We start from the raw sequence: 25,275 nt of genomic DNA, 5'->3' as shown, positions 1-25,275 counted from the left end.
ATGTAACGCGGCAGACGGAGCTATGAGGTTGTAAACTATGGAGCTGCAGAGGAAAAGCCAAAGAAAACAACAAAATGGAATTACTGTACATCTCTGGGTCATTCAAATCGGTTCAAGTCTTATTCTCAGGATGATTTATGCAGGCTTCAGTGAATGAACCTGACAAAATCAAATATGCAATTTCCATTTTGGGACCTACACGTTTAAGTTTCTGCAGATGTGCACCAGGTAACTGAGTCACTGGGTTGCAGGACATCGGTCTCCACAGCTGTGCTCATGACACTCAGCTTTACATGGTGTTGATCTGCTGGACCTTTCTTTTTAACTGGGTTTGTGGATAGCAAGTCCTGGATGGCAGAGGATTTTCTTCAGCTCAACCAGGGACAACCTGATGTGTTGATCACTGATGGTGGAGCTCAGAGAAACTACGGTACACATTCAACAAGTGGCCAACACAACAAACCTCTGATGTACTCCTCTTGTTGAATTTCTAATAAAATTCCGAGTGGCAGGTGGACCGACTCTGTGCTGGGGAGGGGGAGAAGCCTTTTCTTTGATGGCGTGCGGCATTGTATGCCGAAGCTGACCTGTTTGCGTTTCTAGTTGTCTCTCATCTTTCCTTCATCACCGTCTCTGTCGACTCGATTAATCCTGTAGATGAGCCTGTCGGTGCCGGCCGCCTCGGCGTCGACTCCTCTTTCACGCCGTTCAGTCTCTTTCACGCCGTTCAGTCTCTCAACCGCTCATTTAGTGTTTTTCATCGCAATCAGGCATCGTTATTTGGGCTTACCTGCCCCGCAGCTGCTGGAAGGTTTTGCTTTCCTCCAGCAGGAAATTGCTTTTGCCTGAAATGGGGATTAATCCCGAGCACACTCATTCTGGAGAAGTACTAATTGCGCTCTCAAGCTTTTCGCTCATTACTTCTTTGTTTCTATCAAAGTGTTGCTTTTCCTCCCCAGATGTCTCTTTCTTCATCTCTGTTTTGAGTTTCTCTTTTGAAATGGATGTGGTGTTTGACCGGTGTCGGTTGTTTTCTTATGTGTCAGGCACATTGGACCTGGTATCTTGGTTTTAGCAAGAAAAAAACCCCGTTTTCTCTGTGGCCTGCGGGTGAACCACCAGACAATTTTTGAGAGCGATACCCTGCACAGTAGTTTATCTGTTGTCTGTAGTAGTTCCTGAAGTGTCACTGTGATTATGATGCCTTCATTTCTGTCATTATTTGCTGCCCATGTGGGAAGAAGCATCCATATGATGTGAATGCTCAGTCGAAGGCGGCCGCAGAGTGGATAGGATGACAGTGTTCCTGTGGTAGTTAGGATCAGTCTCTCCATTCGCACGTGTCTCTTGGCGTGTGTTTGTTCAAGCGTCGATTGTCTTTGAGTTGAATTTATAGGAGGCTGGCTTGTGTTTTATTGGATAAAACATTGGCAGCATTTTTATGTGCGATGCAGCTGTGATGTTTTTTTTCCCTTTACTTGTGAGTTTTAGTTGTTGTATGTGACTGTGATTTATACGGACTCTTGGTGCTTTTCTTTAGCTTGTGTGAGATGAGAGCATAGCTGAACGCTCCATTTGCCCAGTCGGCTCCAAGGTAAACACGTCTGTAAGCCTCAGCAGCCCTTGTGCTCTCTGTAATGTTAGCTCTGGGTCTGGCTCCTGCACATGTTGAAGCTAATGCTTCTGACTTCGCCCCTGGACTTAGCATGAATGCTAACATGAACACCTTGAGCGCCCCCCCCCCCAAATAAAGCAAAGTCAATTTCCACCATGACCCACATTGGCATCTGTGATTCCTAAGGCTTGCCAGGACTTGTTGGGATGGCACTTTGTGATTGTTTTGCGCTTAGAAATCCATTAAGTGTTTATTTTTATGTTATTTGGGTTAGATTTCAGCACACTGTGAGCAGATCATAGTTGCAGACCCCCCTCCCTCTTAATTCTGCTTTTTAGTCTCTGCTGTGTTAGAGCAAAAACACTCTGAAAACCTTTTTGTGTGTCATGTGACTTCTCAGCCTTTTTTTTGTTTGTTTTTCTGTTGCTTTACAGTAATAAAGTATATTTGTCTGAGGATATGTTGATAAAAGCATTCGGACTCATTGTGTATGAAAGCAGTGATTTGAGCCGGCATCTCAGTCAGTTGAAAGTATGTCTGGACGAAAGTGTGAGTTTGAGCCTTCAGGGAATTGATTCTGAAACACAAGATGAATCTGACTTTTCTTTTTTATTGAAGTCCAAGTCCTCTCATTGTGTCTTTGCTCTTTGGTCGCGTTTCACATCAGCAGTGCTGCATGTGTGCTTGTGTTTGTCCACACAGAGCGGTTTATTGGGTGCACCATATTATTACTGGATGCGGTCCGTTTGCTGCTGGAACAACCTCACAAATCCTCAAACCAGCTTGTCTGGCATCGCCAGTCAATTTATTGTCATTCCGTTGTTCGATGTCGACATCTGAACTGTCCGCCCTACAATTTGCTCCAAACTTAATATCTTCTAAAATGGACGTCTTGCCCTGGAAATGCCCAAAATATTATTTTTTTTTACTTATTGAGGCATTAGTTCTTTGACGGTCCCCTCACATTGTAAGATGCTGAACACGATGCACATTATACCTTCTAAATATCTGCAGTGTTAACTCTGACATTCTGAATGTGTTTGTGCAGCAATGCAAAATGCAGTCTGCTGTGATTTAGCTTTGTCTGAACTTTAAAGTGTTTAATTTTTCTTCTTTTTCCATCCCTTTATATCTCTCTTCATCACTGCCTTGCGTTCCCGTGTCGTTGGACAATGACTCCTCTTGACTGACTCCATCAGGTAAGAAAAATACCTTCCTGACTCAGGCATTTGTTTTACATGTACAATGATGAACGTGCTGTTTGTACAGCAAAGCACACTTCCCTTCATCCACCTGCCATGGATGGGATAGAAAATTTCCATCTTTCCATAAATTTTAGGCAGGAGAGCGGAAGGAAGTCATGAAGATGAGGGATGAAGCAGATGTATCCGTACTGCTCCACATTCAGTGGGGCTTTACAATAATATTTAGACGGTGAATGATTGTATCTGTCTGCACACCAGACTGCAGATGTTAGTGGTAGCAGCATTGGAAGGTGCTGAGTAGGTGGAGAGAAGACTGAGGACGTTCAAACACGTGAAACGAAATGCTTGCCGTGGTAAAAATGGCACAAGCTCTAAACACTTGCTGCAAACCAAGTTTGCTGAGTCACTTGTGCTAACGTTTGGTGCAATTTACATTCCATTCCTCTAATTTGCAAGATATCTATGACAACGGTGCGATCCACGCTCAGTAGCCTACGTTCACCCCCTCCGGGTTGCACTGGACGCGGCTGTGTTGAGTTCAGGAAGTGACGTGGCCTTCACACTGAGTTGTGTTGTCTGCCAGACTGTAAAAGTCTTAGCATGCATTTTACAGCTTGTAGACTCACCTTTTACTTTCAAAACCTCTGAAAATAATTTCCACGCCCCGTCCTTTTATAAAAGGAAAAAAAAACTATGGCATCCCAACACCTTGTGTTTTTCAGTTGCTGAACTTCTGATTATACATGACTGAAATCATTTGGTTGGTTTCTGGCCAGATGCACTGATGTGACATGTAATCATTCCTCAAGGCAGCTTGATGTGCCTCCCATCAGAAGTATTTCAGGGGTATGTTCTGAGCGATTTGAAGGCGGCAGCTCGGGCGATCGCGTCACATCAGGAACATGACACATCCAGGGGTAAAGGAAAGGATGGGCTTCATGGATGTACGAGCACATATTACTTTTCTATGAGCATATATGTGTGTGTTTAGCTTAAAACAATCATTGTAAGCTCTCATTTCTACTTGCAAGGGCATAGAAAAACTGATCTGCATACATTTCTAATTAATGGCATATTTACACGTGCGTATTATGGGCTCTGGTGAGGATTTGCCCTCTTTGGTTGTGTATTGATAGATTGGATTACCGGTGACCAGCAGTCAGAGTAATTTCTTATGTAACTGAGTAAAAATGGAAAAATCCATGTCTTCATACACTGGCTCGCTGATCTAATGGCATGTGGTGACATTTTTACTAAATGCGTTTTTATGGGCTAACGGGTGGCAGCCACATCCTCGTTGCCATATCGGCTTCACTGGTTCCCACGAGTGAGAGGAAAGTCTTCGACTTTGTTATACGAGAGCTGGTGGAGCTTGTGCAGACAGTATATGTGAACTTGTAGGTGTTCCCGTTTGCTTTTCACATCTGTAACACACTCTCAGGATGTGACGCCCTACCAGGCTGCCATGCTTGCCTCCTCTCTTCATGTCCTCCTTTTCCCACTTTCCTCCATTTTCGCTTGTCCCTCAGTTTTGTCTTTTCTCTCTCTCTCTCTGCTTCATCTCTTATTCTCGTTGAGCCAAAAATGATTCATGATTCATCGTTTTATTTCTTTAGATTTTTGTTATTTTCAAACCTTTTTTATACCCAATTTAAAAGATTCATGACAAACCTTAGCAGCTCCTCCTAAACGCGTGTGGAATTTTTTTTGCTGTTGTTTTGATTGTTGATCCTCACCTACACATGCAAATACTGGATGATGCACACCTTCTCTTCATCCATTATGAGTACAAAAGCCAAAACTCAAGCCAAGGCGCTGATGAAAGCGGCAGCCGCTACCTTAAACTCGCATGCCTTTTCCTTTGTGGGTCATTTACCAAATTTCTGCACACATTCCACATTTATTCCAGGTTTAGATCAGCGAAGCTTCCTTGTCATTTAGCAGTCCCAGTTTTATTTTGATCAACTCCTCAGATGTTAGAAGTGTCGGCGTGTGATAAATCTCATGTCATTGCTTTGGTCAACATCTCACATACAGATACTTCCAGATATAAAAAGGCTTAGATGGTAACCGTCTGAATGAAAACCGAAGTGACTCATGAGCTGTTGAGATGAATGCAGAAGTATAGAGACCTGGGGACACCATGACATCGGGCCGATCCTCACTTGCAGAGTAATCGATGACAAATAAGATTAATTTGGGTTTTCTTGTTGTGCAATAGCATGTAAAGTGTTAGCATGATTTGTTTCAGTTCCTGTGATGGTATGTCCTGAGATTTGATTACTGCTCATGCACTGATTGCTGTGTCAAATACATTTGCATGGTTATGCTCAACCACATGATTGCGGACAATGGGAGCCTCTGAGAGTGATTAGTCGCTGCTGGTTACTGTCTGTCGAGTTTCCTTTTTGTCTAGTCATTTTATGGGAATATGATTATCCATCAACCCTTGAACGCTGCTGCGTGGAGGGAGATCAGATTTCTCAAAATGGCAACTTTCTTACTTCACAGGAGAATGAAAACTGTGCTGTGACTTTCAGTTTGAGTGAAGTCATGGCTTTGCATCGCCTGCAGTAGAAGGGATTGTTTCCCTATCAAATTTTGTAGGGAGCAACTGAGATGCAGCTGTGACACATTCGGAGCAGAGCGTGTCGGCCCGTCGGTGTGTCGTCAGCACGATTTGGACGCGGACCTCTGTGGATTAAGGCTGCGAACTGGCAGATGAGCCCTCAGGCCTTGGCTCGCTCCAGCCTGAGTTTCTGTTGCAATACACTTGTTTTAGAGAGCGTTGAACATGTCTGACTGTGTGCAAACAGCCTGTGCCCCCCCCCCTGTGTGTATGGGCATGTTAATTTTCAGACTCCATCCGATGAGGCTGAAAAACCCAGTTACACACACAAAAACAACCTCTTCACATGGTTCACTGATCTTTCATCATGCTCATCGTGCTACGGTGCTGAGACACTGCAGGTAACCGCTGGCAGGGCGTTTGGTACGGTGCGTGCATCTCAGCTCTCATGGATATATGCATTTGGACCACGATGCGTGTTATAAGTGAGGCATAAGATCTGGTCTGCAGAGACACTCACGTTCGTTGATTCTTCACTTGAAATCTGGCTGGTGTAGCTGGGCACGCACAACTGTTTCATGGGTCAAAAGGCGGTGGGAGGGGTTTTATTTTGGGTGATACCGACTGCATATAGTTTAATAACGACTGTGCCGCACTGCTGTTTGGCTCTCGTCAGTTAGTTATTCTTCTTACTCGGTTAACATCTTGCCAATGTTTACTGCCGCGGTCACACGCCTCTGCCTCTGCTGGTTGTGCGGTTGTAAGTGTGTAAGCGTGTGTGTCTGCACGTCTGGCCTGGAGTCAGCTGCGAAGAGATGCGGGACTGGATGAGCTGCGCCTGATGCTGACCCAGAAACCATCGCAGATGTAACCGGCAGTGACTGCTGCCCCATTAGCCCACAACCCTCAAATCCTGTAATTTACACATGTGTGAGTGTGCAGTTTGAGTTTTTTTTTTTTTTTTTAAATGTCAAAGGATTTTAGCGAGGTGGTTTGATTAAAAACTTTGTCAGGGTGCATTTAGTCATAATATACGAAGACACAAAAACCGGACAAAGTGGTGATCCCAGTGACTGAGTTTTCTCTTTTCAGTATCACTCTTCAGTATTCGCTCTTATCCTGGATCTAAAATTAGATCCGCGGGCCCATGTGGTGCGTTTCAGTGTCCCTTTTGAACGCAGGCGTGTGCCAAACGTATTCATCCGCATGAGCGAGGCTGCGTGTCTGTATTTGTGCATTTGTGTAACATCTTGAGCACTTCTTGAGTCAGCAGGGTGACTCAGGGAAGCGGGTCAGTCGTGCCCTCTTATGGATGGATGAACGGGACAAAATGATTAGAAGCAGATGTTAACTGGTCAAAGGTGCCGCCCACGGTGGTAAATGAGTATTTTAATGAAAGCTGGAGATTAGGTAAGAATTTATTGAAAGTGTAAACTGTAAGACTGCAGATACATTTGAAATATGGAATACAATGTACTATTTTGTACAGAAAGCCAGGAGGGCTCAGTTTAATGAAAAAAAAGCAAAACTTTAAATTTTGTTTTGATTGATTGCAGTCAGTGTCATTGAATACACCTCAGCCCCTGATCTCAGCTGCCTCAGTGGTGTTTTATGTCAGATTATTAGCACTTACATAAGCCATTTAATATACACCGTGCACATATTCTGCTGGCATGAATAAAACCGATGCAGCACACCAGTGTTGCTGAACCTGAGGAGGGTTAACGGGCGACAGAGTAGCGTGTTCTAGTGATGTTTTTTTGGACTTGTTAGTTTACACCAAGTGTAATGAGGAGTCTACTTCTAAAACGCTCGCTCTGCATTTAGGATTGTTTGAAGATTTTAAATGTGAAAAGAAAGACATAAACATAACAAAATGAGTACTAATACAGCCAACTCAGCTTTCTTTTGTCTACATGGAAAACCCAATACATTTGAAGAAGAAAAAACTCATTTATGTCTTATCTAAATCTATTATTAGCTCTCTGAAGACACTGTGGCTGAGTTTTTCAAGTCCTCTGTAGTCATTATTGTCACAGACACACGAACATCTACATCCAAAAGATCTCCACATGCAAAAAGCATCAGCATCTGTATAAGCACAGATACTGAAACCAGTTTTATACATGCAAGATGCACCGTCGCTCACTTAATGAGCCTGAGTTACATGTGCCACCTAGTGGCAGACACAATGAGCCTGGCCTGGTCCCTGAGGTCAGGCAGACAAAGGCAGAACACACAGAGTGACGCCTGATGCAGGCCAGGAAATCAGCGATGAAGACGCAGACGTGTCCTGATCTGGGCCTGTCTTGGAATATGGAAACTGTACACCCCGTATGTCATTTGATGGGTTTTTAATTCCCCATTGGTGCTTGCAGAAAGTGAGAAATCTGCATTGGTTATCCCATGGCTTTGGGTTTTCCATCGTGCCTCCTGCTGTTTGTTATTCCTCTCTTCCGCCCCGCACTGACCAGCGGTTGGTCTGTCGCTGCAGTGTTCACCCTCTGTGGCGCTGGGGTGACTTAGCACACTGCCTCTGATTACACCCCAGCAGTTGCCTTTTTAGCTAGCTGTGAAACGAAACAGAGGTGGAGAGAGGCCACAGCGTATTATGGTAATACATCTCATCTCAGTGAGGGTCTAATAAAGTGGGGAATGTTTTATTTCTTCACCAAGTCAGACGTCTGCATGGCCCGTCATCTGCTGTAATATGCTGAATGTCTACATCTGATTTTCTTTTGAAGAATAAATGATTGTGTTAGATGTTTTTATACACTGTCTTTTATCAGTGAAGAAGATGTGGCCGGTTAACTGGACGGTTACATTTTCCCACATATTTTTTGCAGCATTGACGAGGAACCGCCAGAAAAAGAAGTGTTTCTGTGTAACATACAGACATCGGCATGTTCTGATTCCCAAACAAAAGTAACAGACTTCCAGCCAACATCTTCCTGTTACTGTGTACATGCACTGAGGAATACAACCCCCTATTCATTGCTCTTGTTTGGAGCAAATGAGAAGCGACCTGTTAATCCTCTGTGATAAACCGAGCAGTTGTGCTGACGTAAGATTTTATGACTGTGCGCCACACATCCCATGTTGGTTATTCTTTCTATCACTCAAAGTATTCCATGACTTTGGTTTTGGACTTACTATAGAGTGTGGTGATCGTTCTGTAAATAAAATGAATTCCTTCTTGTTGAGACTTAATATGGAGGCAAATTCTTGGTAATAATACTTGGGCTTTATATTGAAATTTTGCCTCCACTTTGGGCGAGGCATTAATGTCGCCGACTCCACGGTCCTCCGGGTGTCAGCAGTCCTGAAACGTGTAGTATGCTTCCTTGTGTTTCTCATGTTTTTCAACTATTTTAGTTGAGCTTCATAGAAGTCAAAGAGCTTCCATAACCGTCTCCTCGTGTGGACGGTAGCAGGTGGCTGGCACCCTGCACGTTGTAGACGTTCCCTGCTCCCATTGAACGTCTGCTCTGAACATCTGGTCCACGAGCCTGCTAATGACGCGTCAACTTGAGCCAGGACAGTGGCCTGAGGATTGGAGTTTAGGGAACACTTTTCCAAGTTCCTCCTTTTTGCATTACATCAGTTAATTTGCAGAAAATCTTATTTAGAGATTGATGAATGGACTCAGAATCTTCCACATCTGCAACTTGATGCATTCTTTCCATTATCCCTAATTGCTAACATGAACTTTACTGCCCTGGTTGCTTTTATCACATACATTGAACCTGTTGCTTGACAGCTCGGTCTGTTTTAGTGTGTACTTTGCAGTCCGTCTCGCAGAAGGTTCTGCTGTATAAAGGGAAAGTAAATCATACCTCAGGATCCCCTTGGTCAGTGTCTGGATGTCCTTCCTGAAGCCTCTGCTGCTGCATCTCTCACAAACTGTAAACATATTATTTTCACCTGAGACTTCATCAGGGCTGTTCCGGTTTGGATGTGGAAGCAATTGGCTGACCTGTCACAGGAGACGAACGCTGCTGTTGGTCTTGATGGGCCACCTGTGAATAAGAAGAGGACACAGTAAAAACTGAATTACCTGCAAAATACTCGAGTCCCTCTGCTCCTGCCAACAGTCGATAATCTCATTATTATCAAAGTCGGTCGTGACCTCAGCGAAAGTTTAGCTTTGTGTTGACGAGCCGCTCTGCACACATCCTGGACTGTAAAGGTTCATACCGTATGTACATGTGATCTCATGAATATTTATGACACAGAACTGAAGACATTCTTCAGGACCCGCGTAAATCTCGATGCAGGGACTCTATTATTGTTTTTTATAGTGTCCGGGTCCTTGGCAGACGGATGGTGATGTTTGTCATGTCAGACAGGTGCTCACAGCGTGTGAAAAATGGTTATTACTAATACCAACGCTGCGGTCCGCACACACATCCAGCTCGTCAAGTCCATAAAAAGTCACGTTTTTTTTCACAGCGCGCTGCTGTCAGAATGCAGAAGGGAAAATGACACCTTTTATTGCAGCCTTTTTGCTGTCCTGCATGCAGAAATAAATCCTCCGAGTATTACTTTTCTCCGCGTGGATGACTGCGATCAATGAAGGCAATCTGGAACATGGTAAACAGGGAAGTGGCGCCAGGAGACGCAGCCGTTTAGACGGGACTGAAAGCAAGTCAGATATTTAACCCTGAATGGGTTTGTCAGTCTCATATGATGATATTTTGGAGTTTAAGTCAGAATAAAATACCTGAATTATAAATCTCACTCCCATGTCGAGAGATTTCACTTGCTGTACGAGGGGGGGGACACACAACATTTTCCAAGATTTTTAAATTTTTTTTGTAAATGCCATTCTGGGAAATCCACATACATTATCTGATTTGACATGATTTCAGTGTCTGAGTGCATGCACTCCTCGATTTAGAGCCTCACTATCAGATAAAAGCATTGATTGTAAAGCTGCACGCTCCTGCCTCCAAAGCCTAATGGAGAACGATCACGCTCCGGTTTTCTGACAAATATAGAAACACTGTATGCGACGTCGGTAGAAGTTTAGCTTCATTTGTAAAAATATGAAGCAGTTATCGGACAAATCCTCACGGTCAAAAGATGTCTGACCAGTCAGGGCATGAAGAAGGGGCATCGGAGGCTTTTCCTGGTGTGTCTGGCACCGGGATGTTGGCATAACATCTTTTGAGCTGTAGGGTGGACTTGATGAATTGGGGGAGTTAAACTAACATCCATGTCAATGCCAGGATGCAAGAAGACCCCCAGCAGAACATTTCATCCAACGAGATTAGCTTTGTTATTCCCTTTCACTGTCAGTGGTTTTACTGTTGTGGCTCATTGATGGTAAGGTATTTATTTATTTTTGAAATTGAACAGTAATATCTCCATGTGTCTCACATACAGATGAGATCACATGATTAAAAAGGCTTTAAGATATTTTGTCAGTACACACTAATGGCACAGATTGCTCCTGGGTTTTCAGCGTTTGTTCTGGGACTTTTGGGATTTTAGGCTCCTAAACATTTGTCACTTAGCAACAGTAGCGAATATTTCCATTATCTCATAACATCAAGCATGTTTAAAGTTTATCCTTTTTTAACCAGTAAAAATAAATTGTTACTTACAGCAGATTATATATAAACAAAAACACCCAAAAAATGATGCTAATACCTTTTTCAAAGTATTTAGGGAAAAATCCAGTTGTCTTCACAATGGTTGTAAGATTTCCTCTTTGTTTATGCAACACTTTGATGGTCCAGAAGGGGGCAGCAAACTGCCTGGCTGTGACCCATCACTGCCTTCAGCCTCCACTCATCTGGCAGCTGTTGCTATGGATACAGAGCCCAGCTATTGCTGTAATACAAGCCACATCCAGTAGAGGAGCATTGGGGGTAGTGTTGAGCTCAGAGACACACACACACACACACACAGAAACACACACACATACCTGTCCTCTCTTTGACTGTAAAATCTCTGCAGTGGGATTTGGACTTTCACTGCCGTACGAAGATAAAGGAAAATATGCTCCTGTGGTCTTTATTTGATCAGTTTTCGGTTACTTTCACATGGCTGCATCATCCCTGCTTGTGTCTTTCCTGTCTGGACCTGGTTAAATCAGAACTTTCCATTCAAGGGTCAAAAATCACCTCTCTCTGACCTCTCTCCCTGTTCCACAGTCACAATGACATATGGCTGAGCTCAGTGGTGATTAAAATGTAGATAACTGCTGCTGGTTGAATCAATTAAATGCTGATTAGCCCTGATTAACTAGAGCCACGGACGGATTGCTCACTCATGAGATGATTTCTTAATTTAACTTTGTGGCCGAGCGGGCTGGGATGACTTCCTTTTCTACGTTCCACTTTGGAGGAACTAAATTTAGTTCTAAACAACCCACAGAAAGAAGAATTTAGTTCTAATCATAGCTTGTGCCTGGCAACCTGCCCTGTGATGTTCAAAAGACAATTCATGAGTGTGTTACCTTGTGTGCCAGACTGTTTGTGTATTCTACATCGATGCGACGCTCAGTGCCCGGCCAAACATGGTGGTGCTGCCAAATCTGACTTGGCTTGCTACAAAACAGGCTGGCACCTGGGCACATGACTGTGCTCTGCTTTGTCACTTAGAATGTAGCTTTGTATTAGGAGGACGGTCGTGTCTGCCATTTCCCAGTGTGCTGATTGAAGTTTTAGTTGGATGCCTCCGCATAAAGAGCCTTTCAAACAGCGCTCACCATGCATTATACCCAATACCTGCATTTAGAGTAGGTTGGAGCTGTAGCAAGCCCGCATAACGCAGCCCGTTAGTTATTGCTGTACATCTGCTGTAATCCTTTCTCAGTTTGACGTGTTAGTAGGCCAACTTCTGTTGTAAATAAAACCAATGTTTAACTGCAACTTGTTGGGTTATCATTCAATACTTGCAGGTATTTGGTCCAAAACTACTATCCAAATTCTAATTTAAACTTGATGATTGCAACAGGGAAAAAAAAAGGTTACCTGGCGGCACTAGAGATCATTTAACTCACCAGGATTCCTCTTCTGGAGACCCTGGGTGTGACACAGTATCAATATATTAAACTTTAAATGTCATCCTTTAGGGAGAGGAGTAGAAATGTCAGGGTCTTACCTTAGGTTGTAGAATTGAACCACCGGGGACCATAAGCTATCTTACCAACTACAGTGATGATGTGTGGACATTTCAGCCTGGACCAGAGGAGCACCAACCAGCTTTTCTTAGTCAGTTATAAAGAGGAATTCAAAGAAAAAAGCATGTCCACATACTGCGATTTTAGCCCAAGTCCAGGTGGGAAACGGACAGCGACTGCTTCAGCCGTACAAAGATAGAAATTCAATGTCAGGATAAGCAGAAAAGTTATACAAAGAAGGCTCTGTTGCATAACGGCAGGAGTTTTGAATGCCGAGCAAGCGACTGGCTTTGTTTCAGGTCCAGTTTTAAAGGTTCAAGTCCTTGATTGGTGTCATTTCCAAATCAGCAGATATCGGTCAAACCTTTCCCTTCAGCCGCCCGGCATGCAGCTGGATGGAATGTCGGTGACATCTGGCTCTTTCCACTGTGTGAAATACAGATGTCAACTGCCAGCGTAGGGTCTAGCTGGTGCCATGTCTAGTTATGCATGTCTGAACAGGGACTTGGCTGGCTGATCAGAGCAGGGGGGGTGCAAGGGTGGGCTCTGTGTGAGATGCCTGGAAAGTAGTGGGGCTTTCCACATTTCAGCAGTGTCTAAAACTCTTTTGATGTTTTGTCTGGCTTTCTCTGATGTTCTCATTCTGTGTGACAGGCTCTGCCTCGCTCTCCATCTCAAACATAAACCCTCTCCCTCACCTCCCCTCCGTCTAAGATTGCATGTCTCCCTTTCAGAATCGTGCTTGTGTTCGGGGGCTTTTGGAAAATCTATAACAGGTGGGCTGTGTTTGAAGGATATGTCTTTTCTAATTATCTGTTTTCAGAGGGATTTGGGTGGGTGGCCACAATTCTCCTGACCTCACCCCTCTGCCTGGCTTTCATTTGCTCCATATGAGTGAATTCACACCCAATACGCTGCAGACCTGGTCTGATGCCTGGAGTGTTTGGGCTTTAGTTTTGGGGGGAAAAAAAAACAAAAAAATGCTGTGTTATATTTGAATTCCATCAATTCCAAATATAAGAAGTAGCATAGATCATGATTAGACACCAAAAGTCAGATTAATGGTGATTTATTGAAAACACCAATTTTTTGGCTATTTTCTTTTAAAGATTTAGTGATTCAAGACGATTTGCTCCTCTTTCATTGGACAGGCAGTCTATGCTTTCACGTCAGGTTTAGATATGTCTAGTTAAACCTGGAAACACACAAGCTTCCACGTGTCCGCTGTTTGGCATCAGAGCCAGTGGTAGCAATACAGAAGCCAGCAGCATAGTAGCAAATAATTGGCTTATAGTGTTAACACATACTTGGCATTTCTTTTAAGGAGCTGATGAGCTGCCTTAAAGGCTTAAGGCGGGAGTGAGCTTGCATTGTGTTCCAGCACAAAATATAGCTGGTTACAGCGTCCGCAGTATATTGATATTTGTTTCAAGCGCATGTGTGCTACTGTTACAGTAAGCGATGCCTTTGTGGAGTCGAAACATTCAATCCTCACTTCGTGGAACTCAGGAAAGTGAGTTTCATGTAGTCGGTCACAGAGTTGAATGATTTGATTATGATAAAAATCTCTTATGGCCTTAGCCTGGTATAACTTTGTCATCTTTCAGTCAGTGGGGATCTATTAATGTGCCAATCTGAGACCGTAGGTGGTGCTCTGCAGATCCAAAGCCACATCACCGATGATCGATTTTGCTCATGCCTCGTAGCGCTTAAAAACTCAGCGTTTTCTGTTATGCGAGGATGACCTGAAGAAGCGGGCAGGAGGGAGGGGCAAATGTTGTTAAATGGTATTTGACACCATACTAGAGTTCTGCTGATCTTTGGCTTCAAAAGACACCGAGGACCCTGCTTAAAGCAGTGTGCAGGATTTGTTTCAGCAGCGTGCGTTGATGGGTGCCAAGAAATCTGAACACGACAACGTGCAGGCTGGAAAGAAAGGAGTTGTCCAGGATGATTGAAAAGACAGCGTTTGAATAATCCTCATGTTCTCATTTCTCTTGATGAAGTCTAACTTCGCAGCCAATTCATCTTTCAGGTTTTGTTGTGTGCCCGACCAACCAGCCTGAGCTTGGTTCCAGTAACTTGTGCGCTGTTCAACTTTCACTTTGCCAAATCCCCATTTAATGCAAGAACAATACAAGCAACCAAACGACCACTTCAAAACTCCAACTGAAAATCGGACGTGACAGCCATTCTTTGGAGAGGATACCAAACGCTTTTCTGCCTTTTTCAGGGAAACGCACTCATCCGTTCGGTTGACTTTTGTGTTACTGCGCAGTTTGTTGGATCCAATAATAATCGCTCGGCGGCCCGGCACCAAGAAATTCTTGTCGAAACTCTCTAATATTTGTGTACAAGAGCTCATCGGGGAGTGCACTCGGCTCTATGTTGGCTTAAGTGTTGGCTTGTGACCTGTTGTGAGGATTACAGCGGCGTGATATGTCTGGATGGGACGAGGCCAAGAGCTGTGTTTCCTCCCAGGAACAGCTTAGACAGTGTGGCGAAGGCTCAACCCCTCTTCAGACTGTTTTCTCAGAGGACTCATCATTTATGAGACGAAACACTGATGAAATGAACTGTTATCAGTGTGTGAGGTGTTACTTCATTGAACTATTTCAACTGATGTTAACAATATCTTGGATTGGGGAAAAAAGCCTTTGAGGAGTTAACAGCTACTTTCACACATGTAGTATTTACTGTATTTACTTCTGAGATTTAGCTGCAGCTAATAAGTAGTTTTTTTTTTCCTCCCCAGAAAAACGTCTTGAGCAGCAGCTTCAGTTTCTGTTCCATGAGCAGATAAAGTTTTACTAGGATTTAGCTTTGTTGTAGCTTCTCTGACAAACAGCAGTGACGGTGCAGAGGTGGTGTCTTCAGGTGAGGTAGCGGTAGCGTTTCTCTTGGGTTGATAACGACTACTCTGCTACTGCACTGCAGTTAAACCCTCACGTGTATTCCATAGGTTGTTCAACAAATATATAAATGATATTTCCAGCTGTCCCCATCCCGCACTGCTGTCGTTGGCACGGTAATGTGAACCGCTCTGAGAACACTTGAACTCTAAAGACTATTATATTATGGTATCCAACACTTCCTGTGCACACGGCAAATATCAGGAGCACACCATTGCTCTTTAAATCATTTGCATCTGCACGAAGGCTGAGGAATGTCACCGGAAAAGCGACTGATCGCTTGAACTGGCGGATAAAGCAAATGAATTTGGGTGTCCCGTGCCTGAGAAGGGCTTTCGAATAAACGAACACACCTTGTTACTTTGATCGATCTGAAGAAGTGGCAGTGAAACGGTTTGGAAAAGGACAGGAGCCATTGGCAGGTTATCGACTGGAGCCTCAGTCTGTCGTCTATTATGAGTGAACTTTAACATCACACAGAGAAGCTCCCTGTTGTTGTCAGTGTAGCACCGTTTTTTTTACATGGCCACAAACGATAACTTTAGGCTCAACAGAACAAATTCTGGCCATGTTACAATCTAGCTGACCTGCATCCTTTGAAAATAAGGACCCCTACAGTAAAAAGGTGTGAGAGGGACATGGAGCACAGGGAAAGTTTCTAAGAATGCAATGTAAGATGAAACAAAAATCATCTACACTAAGCACTGATAGATTAACTGTAAAAATAGATGTATCCATATGAATAATCCGTTTTAATGTGCTGTACATTTCGATTGCCACACTCACTGCTCTTAAAGCAGACTTGATAAGCGGCAAGGTGGTTCATGATTAAAAGATTCCACCATCACTCTTTTCTGAGTATTGTGATATATATTTGATGAAACCCTGGGTCATATTAAAATAAAAAGCAGTCATATCTGTGGGATGTTCCCTTTGGGCTTTCAGTTGTGTTTTTATTACACAAACCTACAATCATTCTGCCAACCGGTGCAGAGTGCTCCTCTGTACTGTGCTAACAATCTAAATCATCTTATTATACACACACACGGGCAGACTTACACACATACGTATACACAGTTTCCATGGAAACAGGATCCAGGGCCGTTTATGACTGGTTGTTTGCCCAAGACTACCAAAAATGTTCTCAGCAGCCACACAAAGATGGGAGATAAATCATTTGTGTACTAAAACAATTGGACGAATACACAGATTGTGATAAGTTGCTCATTGCTTCTGGGAATGCTGCTGCAGTAGATTTAGACCCAGATGTTGTCCCGTTCATTAGATCAGTTTTTTCTTTGTCCGGCCGTATCCACCCTCACTCTTTTTGTCTACTACGTTGTCACACTGTGCTGTGTTAGCACATGCTTAGCACCGCCAGCAATGTGGACAATCATGGTAATAGCCACACGCAAACACACGGGCACACACACACATGGACACTCTCCAGCTGAGTTGCCCTTCAGTGATCTAATGTGTGTCTGAGGTCCAGATGGCGTAGCCATGGGAGGGCTGCTTCGTGGTGTTAGCTGTAGTGTTAGCGGTCTTAGTTTTGGTTCGCCCGGGCTGACGGAGGAGAAAGCCTGCAGCCAGCTACGCCTCTGAGGAGCAGTGACAAATGTACTGTTCACAGCTATGCACTCGGCATCGAGCTCTTCAGCCGATACAGGAAAAAACTTGTGTACTTCTTTTCCTTGGAGCTGAGCGGTGTTTCACCCGTGGACGAGCTGAATGGTTTTGGCTTTTGTGATGTTTTTGTGTCTTCTCAGTCTTCTTATTTTGATGCTCTGACATCATGTTTTTGTGTGTGTGTGTTCATAATGACAGGAACCAAGCTGAACAAGGACCTGAAGCATTACCTGAGCCTGCGCTTCCAGAAGTCGTCACCTGACCACGAGCTGCAGCAGACCATCCGCAACAACCTGTACCATCACGCAGTGCCTTGTGAGTCTGTTGCTTTTGCACGCCTATCTCTGTGATCACCACCTTCTCATACCTTTCATGCTGTGTTCTGCTGTCCTCTCCGTGTCCTGGCATTTATGAGCCATCTTTTTAAATTCTGTTGCTCCAGTGGCTTAACACTTGTACATGTAAATTACTGTGACACACACTGCTGTTGCTCATTAATTTTGTGTGCATCAAAATCAAAGCCAATAAGGCTTTAGGTAAGGTCGGTAGAAGTCATTTTCTCAGCTTTGGTCATGATTAGTTTTAGATCCATGTTATGATTGAGTGTAGTCGCCTCACAGGCACTTGACACAATATCTAATAACGGCTGATTGTTTCAGTTTAATCTGACCACGGCTGTATTTGTCTTCAGTGCAACTTTGGCAGCGTAGTGAGCCAGGCTGAGTGGTGCACATTCTGCCTGTGACAAACCCTCATCTCTATTTATTTATTTATTACACCGTCTTCTATCCAAAAGGAAACTTTTCCACCTGTCTTCCACACTGCTGAGTTGATTCAGAGTCAGCCACCATCCACCCATTTTTGTCAGCACAGTGCTTGCTTTGCTAATATCGTGTGATCAGGTCAGGGATAAAAGTCCTGAATTGGTTAGATTCATGTCCAGTGGTACAAGTATTTTAGTCTGTGCGAGCATAAAGGAGTAGTTCTCTAACTAGTACTGGCTTAGAAACTCAGGATCAGAGTAAGAACCCGCCCCACCCTTCCTAAGGACATTGGAAAGACAATAAACTAAGGCACGCTTAGTTTCTGATGCTATATATTTCACTTGTAGCTGTTGCTTCTCAAAAGTGGTTATTTGAAGTTATCTTCTTCTCTGCTTTGAAATGCAGCCCTCCAGGACAGCGCTGGGGCTCAGGATGCAGTGATGTTGCCTTCACACAGAGAAGTGCACAGTGATGAAACTCCCTCTGTGGCCAGATAGATAAAATACCTAAAAAGAAAGATTTATGAACAATGCTGCATGATGCCAATTTTGTCAAATCTGTGATTTACATGCAACACTAAAGTCTACTACTTGGATGAGTGAACACCCCATTTATCATCATTATAGTGCTGGAGTCTAAATCCCCCGCTGGCTCTGGCCACAGCATGCCCCCAGTATGAAGATATGAAGATGGAGTGGGAGAGAAACACTTGAGGGAGAAAGCCTCTGGGAATGAGTTTGTATTATTGTCATAGCTGCCTTTATACATCATGTAGATATTTGGAGTTGTGGTGCAACATTTACTATGAACTGTTCATCCTGCAGTAGCACTTCAGACGCATCGCATTGTTTTATACTTTTAAAACTAAGCACATATTTTTAGTACCTCATGGAATCCATTGGACAGACTTAACAGAACTTCTGAGTTATTTGCTGGTAAGTTTTAGTTTTATCCAAGGACATTAGTGAAATCATTTTTTTTTAAAAATTTGTTGTTAATATCGATTAGAAAAGCAACTGCTCTACTTTCCACAAACCCCTGTCATCCATTAGCTTTTCGGATGGTTTATTCCTGGCCCTCTCACATAAATTACTGTTGGTATTCAGAGGGCCTGTTTAAGGGACTTGATCTGCATTATGTCCGTGCCATATGTCAGCCAGACACTGGTGGTGAGTGGGGGTCTGGCCATAATGCCCATTTTAATTAGTGAGCGCTCTCAGGCCCACCCGTAAAAATCCTGGTGTTGTTTGAAGTAAACAAAGCGTGACGGTGTTCTCTGGGCCCCTTCTTTTATGGGGTTGTAAAGTTCCTGTTGTCATACACTTGTAGAAGAGGTGATTCCCTAAGGAGGATTTACATATCCTTCACCCCCCCCCCCCCCCCCCTTTGGTTATATGACGAGTTTGTTGAAGTGACTTTCTATGTGCATGTTCAGGTTTGATTGAAGCAGGTGGAGAAACGGAAGAAGAGGTGGGTCCTGCAAAAATAGGTGACTCAGCTTGTATGGTCCCATCAGTAAACCTTTCCAGCGTCTGCCAGTTTCTCATCAAATTCATGGTTTAGCTTATGAATTTCAGCTAGACGCACTCTGCTGTCTGACCCCAACGACCGATAGGACACTCAAGAGAAGCAGCATGGACATGACCCCTTTACTTGTTTTCTGCTGTGAACTGTTCATTGGAATGTCACGCCATAAGCCATAAGCTGCAGAGCATGGATGGAATTCAGTTTGGTAGATTAATCTTTGTCCTGTGAAGCACCACCATGGCAACAATCCCAATCGCTCATGACCAGAAGCTGAAATGCTGTCTCGACCAGTTTGTCGCCCACAGACTGTGAGAAGAAGATGGAGATGCCACAGAGAGGCCTTGAATTCAGTGTTTTGCCCGTCATCGTCTTTATCCTTGAAAACCAAAAGCTACAGAGAAGTGGTTGTTCTGACATGCTCACGTCGCACGTCATCAAACACAATATTGCCTCTGCCCAAAGGATACGCTGCGGTTTTAATCTAAACGGGACTGTGATCAACATCATGGGCATATTGACATCTTGCCTATGTCCAAGTTTAAGTGAATGATACCATCAACTGTAGAGAAAATGTTACAGTCTCAAATAAGTTTCTTTTTTTGGGTGACAGTGGAGCACAGCCTCTCTCTCTCTGAGATCCCATCGTGTTCAGGCGCTCTGCAGTTAACATGAAAAGTGCCACCAATTGTTGCATAACGAATGAGGGGGGGGGGGCTTCTCAGCAGTCACGGTGAAAAATGGTTGCGAATGTTAAATTATGGGATTTGAAAAGCCCCTTTGTGATAGGGTGCGAGATGGATGTAGGGTGAAACTGTTTGAGACGATTCAAAGTAAAACCCCAAAAAGACGGGGTGGGTAGTGATAACCGATTTCAATCATTTTAAGCCTTTATTACATGTGCAGGTGTCACAGGTCCACTCCTTGTTGGAAGTCTTGTATGGATCTGAGTTCCATCTTCTCCATTCCCAGGCTTATTCTTCACAACTCGTCAAAATAAGACTTCTTCTCTTTCCTCCCTGAACATTCGGTTGCGTTGGACCCCGTGCAGTTTTCCTGCTCTGACATCTCTGAGATCTTGTTTGCTCCCAGAGTTTGAATGGGCTGCGACATTGTTGCCCATTCACTATTTCTACAAAAAGGGGGCGAAGAAGTAACTAATGCAACTAAAACTACAATGGAGATCAGCATGTGTCACTCTGTCAAGTGCTTAAGAGCTGCGCATCCTCAGGTTGTTGAAGTTGGTTTTAATTCTAAACGCTGATCAAATCTAAAACTCAGCACTCCTCCCCTCCCCCACCTGCTGAGGCATTTGTCAGCTTCCCTTGTGGTCACTACGTCCTCCCGTTCAGCATTCCCATTCTCCCATTATCCCCGCCAGTGCTCCACTCCCTCTATCCTGCTCTCATTCCTGCCACCCCCCAACTCATGACACCACTGCCTCACGTCGTCCCGCTGCCTCTGCTGCTCCCTCTCTCCCTCAGTATCAGTCTTTGTCTTCCTCTCTCATTTCTCCTGCCAGTTGTCAGCGATCGGAGCAGTCGCAGGAAGAAGTGGAAAGGATTGTTCTGTTCGGTTTATACCTGCTTTTAAAGCTTACCGCTCAGTGTCAGCAAGCCTTGAAAAGGGGGCTCTGGGCTCTCCTGCATGAAGGCAAGTAGCAGTATTGTATACTAATGGCTTGGCGATCACATCTTAAATGAGCGGGGTTTGCAGAAGCCCGTGTTTACGTGCGTGTGTCATGAATTGCGGGGCTAGCAGTACGGATGATTGGACGACCCGTATATAGGCTAAGAGGACAGCTTGGAGGGAGGTGGGGGCTGAAGCCGCCGGGATCGTGATGGGGGTAGGGTGGAGTTTTGATGTGGGAGGGGGGCAAAAAAGGGGGATGGGCAGAGACGAAAAAGAGTGAAAGAGGGGAGAGAAAGATGAAAAAAAAAAAAAAAGGTTAAAATAACTGTGCTGAATCTAGCTAACCAGTCCAGCTAATGCAAAAACATATGCATGCACAGATTATAGTTAGTTCTGACTGCACCGGACGGCCTAATGTGCACGTTTCTGTCCGTCCACAGTGTAAACAAAGCTGCCATTCCAGTGCTGGTTCATCGGGGTTACAGACTGCACCCACACTGTGATACCTGAGCCAAACAAATGCTGTCACATCAGAAAGGCTGCGCCGTTCATTCCTAAACCAAAAACATAGTAAACTGAGAGACCGAAAAGGTGAAGATTCTTTTAACTGTGCTAATTTATTCCGTGTCGGGTACCTGCGACGTGTTCCTGAAATCCTCAGCTATAGTCGGTGGAATGCTGTTAAACACAGAGTGGATAGGAGTCCTCTTGATTTATGTGCTCCTACTGCTCCAACTGCTCCACCCGCACACTTTTTTTTTTTTCGCAGTATTGTGAAAAGAACAAAATCCTCAATTCAGTTCTACACACATTCAGAACATGTCTCATTAAATTAAGCCTTTGGATTAGTGCGTGTAGTAGAGGATGTATTTGTAAATGTATTTGTAAAAGATTTTTAGATGAAATGGGCTTTAGACTCGTGATGCTGGCCGTGCACTTTGAGAAGGTGCCATTGTGCATAACCTGGTTATAAAGTAGCCCGACTCTTTCAGGAGTAACAAGTGAGTCATGCAAAGTTTACTCACCATTTTGGATGTCGCAAGAGGCCGCATGCGCTTAAACGGATGTCATGATACCTGGCACACGAGGCTCTTTAGTTATCCGCCAGATGTGAACCTCCTCATTTTTAGAACCTGTTGCAAGCTGCACGAGTGTGTTTGAAAAAAAAAAACCCAGAGCAGCAGAGAAGAGAGAGCCATCAAACAAGTAGGTACAACAGTTCAAAACGTTCCAGAAACATCAGTAGTTGAAACTGTACAGTTACATTTGTGCATAATATAATTCCTGTACGAGTCCCTCTGCTTTTCCTCTGGACTTTTTTCTGAGTAGTAACGCCAGCTGTTTAGGACAAAGATGCCTCCAGGAGAGGTAGAAGTGATCATGTTAGTCATAAACAGTGGGAAGTATCTTTTATCTAAATCCTGCTCACTGTGGTCGTTGTCTCAGAAAGGTGTTGTCCCTCTTCCTCAGTGCAGCAGAGGCAAGTTAACAGTGCCAGGCTTTAGTGAATCCATCGGTTTATTTGCAGGAGATTCACTTTCTAGAAAGATTTGAATAGTTAACCCCACCAGGTACCTGGAAACACTACAGTCAGTTTCCTGGAGTTTGATGCATTGTTGTTTTTCCACTAAGCAATGCTGCTGTGTTTGGCTGAACGTACCCCGGTGAGAACCAATCTCACTCATTCAAAGAACAAAGTGGGACTTGCTCTTTCTTCCTCGCACGGTGGCCGACAAGCATCAATGCAGGTGAATTTTCACCGTCAGTTGACATAAGACACAGATCATGAATCTAACCGTGCAGTCGATTGTGCTCCATGTAAATGCTTATTTGTGCCTCTCCTGTTCGAAACTGGAAATATGAGTTCATTTGAATTAGAAGAATTTGAAGATTGGCTTTGGTCTGCTATCGGCAAACATGAACACTGAGTTCAGATAACAATTGAGATTACACTGCCTGCAGATGATGTTTTCAGTCCTGAATGTATACGTCGCGTTAACTGGGTGTGAGATGTTTCTGATATTTGGTTCTGTTTGATATGGGGCGGACACAATCCTACGCATTCCTCGATTATCATTAAGTTTCTAAACCACATCTCTCAACAAGATATTGTGCAAATAGACGAGAGTTATGAAACTATATTTTTTCGGACTGTATACAAATCTTTGGAGATAAAATAATGAAATGCATGAGCCGCGTTTCCGTTGCATTTAATGAACTGAATTAAACTGAAGAACTTGAGTTGAGAACTTTCGCTGCACTGTGCCTTTTTGCTCTTTAGTGTTCTTAACGTTCTTATTGTACACTTGGTTTAAATCCAGTTCAAGTGTTCTGAATCACCTTGCTGTTAAAGATAAATTAGACACTTCATTTGCATTTTTCTGCCATGTTTCACCGTTGTGTTCAATTGGTTTTCATATTTTCAAACTGTTTAATGATGCAAACTTACCTCTGAATAATCACCAGCATAAGAGGAAAAGCTTGTGTTGCACAGTGTGCGTATGACGACCTGTGAGTATCTCACATGCAAGTAGTTTTTGACCCTCTTACATCTTCTGCACCCCCCACTGACCACATAGCATAACAAATGAAATAGCTGCATCTTTTTCTTGCTTGTCCATAGTTGAAGGGTCTTGTATGGATGACTTTGTTCTTTTGGGATGTGTTCATAGTTGGTTCTTTGTGACATCTGGCTGCTTTTTATTATGAACCCTTTGACATCTATCTGCTGGAATTCTAATGTGTAAATATTGGTGACAGGGGTTGGTGCCTAACTTTTGTGCTCATTTTGTTGTTTGACATGTAAATTTATGCAGTCCCTGCCTCACTCCAGTTCATCCCTCCCAGCTCAGCTCCCATCTTTTCTCAAAGCCTTCGAGATGCAGGAAAGTTTCTTCCCCAGAGCCCTGTCCTCTCACATGTTGGTCAATGGTGGCTTGTCTGGGACTTATATAGAAGCAAGAACATGTGTCCGACTTTGTGTGTGCAAGCACGTCAATTATTATGGAAGAGAAAAGAAACATAGGTGCCGTAAGGATCTAATGGGATCTCTGAAAACAAGAGGGAGAAGGGGTGAACAACCAGGAGGAGGGGAGGGAGTGGGAGAGGGTTGGGGTTAGGGAGAGGTGGGCGGGTGCATGTGGGTGCCTGCGAGACGAGAAACAGCGGGGCTCAGTCAGTGAGAGAGACAGAAGCCTAGCATTGGTGTGTGTGGGTATGAGACGGAGCGCATTATAAGCCAATGTGTGGATGCTGTTTAGCTTAGCTCCAGTTAGCTTAGCATCATCAAGCCAAAGCTGGACAGAGCACAGACACACAGGAGGAGGAAAGAGGAAGGTGGAGAGAAGGATCTGTAAATCTGCACTCTTTTTTTTTTTTCTTCCTCCCATCAACACCTGATTGGATTTTTTTTTCCTCCCTCTGTCTCCTGTCGACGTGGTGTTGTTCTGTGGAGTGGAGGGGAGGGAGCAGAAGCCCCTCACAAGCTATCTGATTGAGGTATTTTGTTTTGTGCTTGATTTGCCGTGGGGACACTATGGGTTGCTGTGATTTAATGGTTGGGGGTTGGGATGGAGGGAGATGGAGAGGCTGGCAGTGAGGATGTCTGTGCATCAGGCGGAAGGTATCAGGAGCAGAACGAGGGAGACGGAGGCACATCGCTGGCAGTAATGGAGGCTGATGTGTTGTGGTCAAACGGAAGCTGTGTGTCTGTCTATCTCAGGTTTGATTTTGAATGTGTGTTTCTCTGTGGCCCGGATTGATGCCTATGTGTGGCTTTCCATGTGTGGATGCCCAGTACGTGTGTTTCTTGTGAATGCACTCTTGTCTGTGATGGCTGTATCAAGGCTGTGTGATCTGTTGACATGTGTGATCATGTTGGAAGCCATTACCTCCAGCAGCAAACTGCTGCCCGTCTGTTTGTCTGTCTGGAGCTTCTAGGATGCTAAGGTTAGCTGCATCTTCCCTCTTTCTTTCATCTTCTTTTCTCTCTTTTCTCTTCCTCCCTTTCTCAGTCTCTCTCGTGTCTCAATGACCCCCCCCCCCACACATTCCCAACCCCTCCCAGTTCTATCTTTCCGTCCCCACTCCCTCCCCGCCCCTCTTAAGTGGATCATTTTAAAGCTTTTCTTTTCCATTTCCATGTAGCTGTAGGTAGCAGTTAGCCCATGGTGCTTTTTTTCTGGGTTTAATAAAAAGACAAAAGCCAGCTGTGAGTGTGTGCAGGGGGGGCATTTTGTGGTAGGTTTCTGACTGATTAAGCATCACATTGCACTCTTGGCCCTTTTACGTTTT

At 44.1% G+C, this 25,275-nt stretch overlaps 1 protein-coding gene across 8 annotated transcripts in view; it reads left to right on the top strand.

The window, feature by feature from the left end:
* Positions 1-25,275, top strand: part of magi1b (membrane associated guanylate kinase, WW and PDZ domain containing 1b) — a 108,944-nt gene that overhangs the window by 27,774 nt on the left and 55,895 nt on the right. For all 8 annotated transcript variants that reach the window (XM_072382669.1, XM_072382672.1, XM_072382671.1 and 5 more), the window contains exon 2: positions 17,261-17,377. In XM_072382669.1, the coding sequence (XP_072238770.1) occupies positions 17,261-17,377 (117 nt within the window). The remainder of the gene's footprint in view (positions 1-17,260; positions 17,378-25,275) is intronic.

Source organism: Leuresthes tenuis, unplaced genomic scaffold (assembly GCF_036924035.1).
Source record: "Leuresthes tenuis unplaced genomic scaffold, fLeuTen1.0.hap1 SCAF_3, whole genome shotgun sequence".
Taxonomy (NCBI): domain Eukaryota; kingdom Metazoa; phylum Chordata; class Actinopteri; order Atheriniformes; family Atherinopsidae; genus Leuresthes; species Leuresthes tenuis.
The sequence above is the reverse complement of the archived record's forward strand: the minus strand, read 5'-3'. Positions and strand labels throughout refer to the sequence as shown.